The sequence below is a fragment of the Myotis lucifugus genome, unplaced genomic scaffold (assembly GCF_000147115.1).
Source record: "Myotis lucifugus unplaced genomic scaffold, Myoluc2.0 scaffold_1458, whole genome shotgun sequence".
Classification (NCBI taxonomy): Eukaryota; Metazoa; Chordata; class Mammalia; order Chiroptera; family Vespertilionidae; genus Myotis; species Myotis lucifugus.
The window spans coordinates 54,673-60,914 of NW_005872506.1; the positions used below are offsets into that span (position 1 = coordinate 54,673).

At 62.7% G+C, this 6,242-nt stretch overlaps 1 protein-coding gene across 1 annotated transcript; it reads right to left on the minus strand.

Moving 5' to 3' along the window:
- Nucleotides 1–10: 10 nt before the first annotated feature.
- LOC102425853 (dihydropyrimidinase-related protein 1) lies at nt 11–5,785 on the minus strand (the record flags this gene model as incomplete). The annotated part of the gene is made up of 6 exons (XM_006107826.3): nt 11–937; nt 1,089–1,254; nt 1,583–1,762; nt 3,031–3,201; nt 3,933–4,074; nt 5,554–5,785. Coding segments are annotated over 6 exons (983 nt in total), but the record flags the coding sequence as incomplete, so codon positions are not given.
- Between the last annotated feature and the right edge of the window lie 457 nt (nt 5,786–6,242).

Genomic DNA, 6,242 nt, shown 5'->3' on the forward strand with positions numbered 1-6,242 from the left:
ACCCCAGGCAGGCCAGGGGCCGTTCCTTTTATTTTCCACAAGCTTTGAATTCAGAAATAAGAGCCACGATAAGTCGGTTATTAAGTAAAAATGGGGGTGATTACAAAGGAAAACTCCGTACAAAACGTTAAAAATCTGGCTGCCCCGTCAGCCCCTCAGAGGGACGAGGACACGGGCAGCCGGAAGCAGCATCCCCCACGGTCGTCGGCCCTGCATGGGGACGAGGGACCCCGTTCTGAGTGTGAGTCCGGCGCGGCCGACGCCCAGAGCTGGCTGGGAGGACAGCACGCTGACCGAAAGGCGTCAGGGCCAGGGGCACGTGCCGCGGAGGCCGGGGCACGGGGTGCGGATGGCAGGCGTTGCTCAAAGCTCCCCGCCTTCCGGGAGCTCACAGGTGCCGGGGGGTCGGGGGGCGTGGGGGCGATGAGTAAACACCTTCTCGTGGAGTTTGGGACCCTGAGGGCCCGAGGCCAGACCTTGTGTCCGGTCGGTCCTCGTGTGCCGTCAGACGCTCGCACAGACTTGCATACGTAACTTAGCAACATGCATCAACTACCCTAGAACAGCTACGAGGGTGCAAGGGAACCACTCGGGGACCGTGAGCCGGGACAGAGGTGGGAGGGGCGGTACAGACGGCTGGACACACCTGCGGGGCGAGGGATTTCCAAGCAAACAGACCACACTAGTACCACGTCTTCCTAAACGTCAGCAAAAGGAAAGAGCATCATCCGATGTGTCCCCCGTCGGGACCAAATGAAACACTGGGCTTGGAACACACCGACGGGGGAAGGAATGGACATGATTTTCCCAGAATCCTCCACTCCAGCGCATCCGCTTCTCTGTGGTCAACCGAGGCTGGTGATGTTGCAGCGGCCACCAGGGGGCGCCACGATGCGGTGGCCCGTGCGCCTGGGGTTGTTGTCATCTGTCTGGGCACCTGAAAGAGACCGCCGGTCACCTCTGTCACCAGCGCCACTCGCTGCCCCTGAGGGCTGGGTGCCTCCCACGTCCCCTCCCCATTGTGTGCCAGATCATAGGAGCGCGGCCCCGGCAACCGCGTGGGGGTGGCGCCGCGCCGAGGCCCTTACCGGACAGGCTGAAGTTGGACTGGTGCAGGTTCCTGAAGGGCGGAGGCTGGTGTTTGGAAGGCGAGGATTTGGCAGAAGGAGCGGGAGTTGCATATTTGGGCGTGGCTGGCACCTCGTACACGGGACCGTCGTACATGCCCCTGGGGACCCCTTGCAATCCACAGACCTAAACGGGGAGGGGGAGCGCGAATGATGGGCAAGGTGCACGCACACCTTCCTGTTCAGAGGCCTGTGGGCGGGAGAGTGGCCTGAGGTCGCCTCGGGACATGCGCGCGCACACACACACACACACACACTACAAGGTGCCTGCTCACTCCACACACACATGTGCAGGCCCCTCTACAGTCGGCAAAGCCCTGGGACCTCCTGGTCGGCGGTGACTCCAGCCTGAGGTGCAGGCAGGACTGTGCCACAGCTCCACTGACACAAGAGCTCAGGGAGGCCCCGCGGCTGTGACGCCCGCTGGCGCCGCACACGGGGACCTGGGCACGCACCTTGCTCCTGATCCTGACGCGCTGGTAGAGGTGCTCGGGGAAAGGCTTCCGGGGGATGAAGCGGCCCATGCCCTTGCTGACGCTGATGGTGCCATCCTCGAAGACGATCTTGCCCTGGCTGATGACCACCAGCGGGGAGCCGTGGCACTCCATGCCCTCGAAGATGTTGTACTCCACAGCCTGCCAGCGAGAACCACGCTGTGCCTCACGGCTTCCGCACGGCCCTATGGTCCCCCACAGTGACTCCACGCCCCCTCAGGTCACAGGCACTTCCGGGGTTCTTCTGGAGACACCCTTTTTCAAGGCTGTGTAATATTCCACTGTGTGCTCCTCCATTTGCATGACCAACCCCTCGCTATTGGGCATTTGGGTGGAGGGTGGTTTTTTATGATCAAACTAATGTGGTCTGAGGCGTCATGGATGTGAGGGGCCCCTGGGGTTAGGCACGTGGCTGCGCTGATCAGAACAGACATTTCTGGGTCTTTTAAAAAATATTCCTTCTTGCCCGGCCGGCGTGGCGCAGTGGCTGAGCATCAACTTATGAACCAGGAGGTCATGGTTCGATTCCCGGTCAGGGCACATGCCCGGGTTGCAGGCTCGATCCCCAGTGTGGGGTGTGCAGGAGGCAGCCGATCCATGATTCTCTCTCATCATTGATGTTTCCATCCCTCTCTCCCTCTCCCTTCCTCTCTGTGAAGTCAATAAAAACATTTTCTTAAAGTGAACCAGACAAAATATTTTTAAAAGAAAAAGGAAAACAGCATCTGACTGAGGATTTGCACCTGGTTAATTACCAGTGAGACCAGGTCTGTTCTCGAGTGAACACAAAGCGTCCGCCGTTCCTTCTGGGCCCCAGTTTTGCGTTTCTGCCCACCCTTCTATCTACCAGGTTCTCAGATAAATGCCCTCAGGTTTGCCGGATGCACGGAGAGGTCAGGGACACGTAAGGCACAAAGCGCAGAGGTAACGGCCCGCCACGGGCGTGGGGCCTGGGACCCGGGAGCAGCCCCCGGGGCTGTGCGCAAACAGGCGGCTCCAGGCCCAGGCCTCTCTGCTGCTGACCCAGGCCTCTCCGCTGCTGACCGTCAGCAGTGGACATACATCGGAGCAGGAGGTTTCTAAACCAGACCTAACGCTCTCCAGCTCCACAACGGGAGGAAGGTTCTCGGACCCTGCACTCGCCGTCCTGGCCTCTGTGAGCGAGAGCCAGAGATGGGGGGGGGGGTGGTTGGGGGCAGGAAGGAACAGCCGGCCGTGCCCATAACAGCGCGAGCCCAGCTGCCCAGACCCCGTGCCCCCAGGAGGAGGATGTGAGCGGCCGAGTCAGGCGGACAAGCAGATCACACCCTGGCGGAAGCCCCGCGTGTCATTTCTACCCAGAGGCCCCGCAGTGACCGAGGTGCACGACTCGCTGGCCCGGCCAGGAGTGTCCGGGGAACCAGACTCACCGACTTGTGGCTCTTGGCCGTGATGGTCTTCACCCGGTCGGGGTCCCAGATGACCACGTCGGCGTCCGAGCCCACGGCGATCCGCCCTTTCCTGGGGTACAGGTTGAAGATCTTGGCCGCGTTGGTGCTGGTGACCGCCACAAACTGGTTCTCGTCCATTTTGCCTGTGGCCTAAAGGGAGGCGAGACCCGCGGATGAGAAGACCGTCCCATAAGAGGGCCGGAGACGGCAGGCGGCACAGACCCAGCCCAGGGGCAGGGGCCCTGCAAGGAGCCTGGAACCTTCTCTCCTGGCTGAGCGCGCCCCAGGGCCGGGCGCCAGCGGAGGGAAGTGAACTGACCGCCCACAGGCACCTGTGCCTGCAGCAGAGCCTCACGGCGTCCCGCCACCCCTGGGCCCGGGTAACACAAAATAACAGCGTTTGGTTTCAGGTCAGTGAAGTCACCTTCACAGGAGCTAAAATGTGGTTACGGACAAAACAAGAGAGCCCGGCCAGCGTGGCTCAGTGGTTGAGCATCGACCTATGAACCAGGAGGTCACTGGTTCGATTCCTGGTCAGGGCACATGCCCGGGTTGCAGGCTCGATCCCCAGTGGGAGGCGTGCAGGAGGCAGCCCGTCCATGATTCTCTCTCATCATCGATGTTTCTATCGCTCTCTCCCTCTCCCTTCCTCTCTGAAATCAGCAAAATATATTTTTAAAAAAACAAGCACTTTTGTCATTCCTGAGGAGGAAGGACAGCTGCCAATGTGAGGGCCCCCGGCCAGGGCCACTTCCTCCGCTCGGCCTCGGCCCCCACGTCATTGAGGACGGCGAGCTGAGGACCACGGCACGCTGGCTTTTGACGGGCCAGGAAGGGTGCTTCTAGGATGTTCCTGGGGGCGGGAGGGGGGACCGCCTTACCACCGCCTTGTCCCAGACGACGGTCATCCGCTCCTCGATGCCGTTGACGCCCTCGGGGATGAGGGTGAAGTTGTCCTTGCCCACCGCCTTCTGGGCGGTGCTGTAGGGACAGTGGCCGCTGCCCGTGACCTGCAGGTCTCCGCTGGGAGGAACGAAAGCGGGTGGGGCTCAGAGCTGAGTTCAGGTTGAAGGGCAGATCCCTGCTTCACCCGACACGGGCTTGAACTTGCAACCCCAGGGAGCTGCTGGGAGAGGGCTTGGAGCACATCACGGGCACGTGAGGGACGTGACCAGGCCCTGTGGCCGCGGGCGTCTTGCTGAAGACCGGGAGGAGCCATGGACACGGGAGAAGGTCCTAGGCTAGTGTGGGCTCCGGGCAGGTCTGGGGAAGGAGGGCTCCCTGCCGGCCTCCTCTTCCTCACCTGAGAGAGGGGTCGGCCAGAGGGGCCGGGCTCTGCTGCCCTAAAACGCTCTGGTCCCAGGACAGCCGGGCCGAGGGGGGGGGGTGCGGCGGGGTGAGTCGGGGAGTGAGGGCCCAGTCGGGGAGTGAGGGCCCAGTCGGGGAGTGAGGGCCCGGTCGGGTTCTGCCTGCGGGAGTCGTGGGGACTCCTGCTTCTCATTCTGAGAGGAGGGAACTGCAGGTCCCCAGGGGGGAGGGGGCTTGGTCTGACTCAGGTTTTAAAATACCTGGGCGCCCGCTGGGAGTGACTGACACATGGGGCGGGGGGCGGGGGGTGCGTATGGGAGTGGGAAGGCTGGTTGGGAGAGACAGGCAGCGTGTCCTGCCCTCGGTCCATGTCCTGCCGCCCAACATGGGCAAGGCTGTGGGCGGCGGCTCTGGGGGAAGGTGGAGCCTGCATTTTGAACTTGGACGTGGAGCCGCAGGCGTCGGGCTGCGGGCGGCAGGAAGCTGCTGGCTGTGCAAGCCCAGGCTGCACATCTTCAGGGGAAAGAGAGCTCCATGGTGGGCACACACCCTCAATCCCGTGCTTCCTTCTGACCAGAGCCCCATCTCCTCCTCACCCATCCTGCAAGCTGCTACCATCCCAGTGTCAGGCCCGCTGCCACCTCCTCCGGGAAGCCCCTGCAAGCCTCCTGGCACATGCTCAGCACCCGCCTCCTCTCGGCCAGAGTGGCCCCCGTGCCTGGCTAACGGCACGGAGGTGGGGAGTGACTGTGCTCCTACTGTGTGCACGTTGCACAGCTCAGCCCAGCAGCTGCGTAGGGAACCGGAAATGCCAGCTTTCCCCGACTGCCTCCTGCCCAGCTCTGCGGAGGTTCCACATTCTCCCACTTCCCAATGCGTAAACCGAGGCAGAGAGATATCCAGGCTATGTGACGTGCCCAGGGTGACACCGGCAATCAGTGGCTGAGGCAGGATTTGAACCCGGTCTCTCCTTCCTAATCCTGGCTGCTCCCCAATATCCACAATGTGGGGGGGGGGGGCGCAAAGGAGGTGCTGAACGAGCAGGCGCGGGCCGAGACGCCGATGGAAGGGCTGGGAGTAAAGCAGACCCTGGCCCTGAGGGCGCCAGAAACACTCAGAGGTTTGTGCCGAGGCCTCCATGTCGCCAGCCTGGCTCCCCCTCCGCCTGCCGCCCCCAAGCCCTCCCGCCCTCACCAGGCCAGCAGGGAGGTCAGGTAGTCGGGCGTGGTGGGGTCCGGGCTCAGGGGCGGGGAGGTCACGAAGGCCGCCGCCTTGGCCCAGTTCTTGCTCCAGTAGTGGGTGCCGTCCGTGCCCAGGCTGGCAGCGATGGGCTCGCCGAACACGAGGGGGCCTGGGGACAAACGCAAGCGCGCGGTTAAGAGCGAGTGGTCTTGGTGTGGATATGGTTGCAAAAAAAAGAGAGGAGCTCAGGCTGGAGAAAATAAACCCACAAATGCTTCCCCCTGACACCCGGCCCCGGCTCGACCCCCCCTGCCGCCCGTGAGCTTAGGGATGGCAGTGCTGTCAGTCCTCGGGCAGGACTGCCCTCTCCTGGCGCAGGCTGGTCCTCCGAGGCCGAACCTGACCGGCTGCCCCGTTAGGGACCTGCCCGAAGCAGATGCTCAAGGAGGAGTCAAGGTCAAGGTCACACCTGGGAGGTGATGCCGAGACACACTGGCTGGGGACTGAGGACAGGACGCACGGGGGCAAAGCAGGTGAGTCATCACCGAGTCATGGCTGTGGGCACCTGGCTCAGTGCATGGGGCCCCCCCACTTCCAGGGAGGGGCTGGGACAGTCTTCGCATGAGAGAGAAACCCAACAGCACCTCGAGGATCACCCCAGTCTCCCTGAGGCTCAGACACCCTCACCCAGGGTCACACAG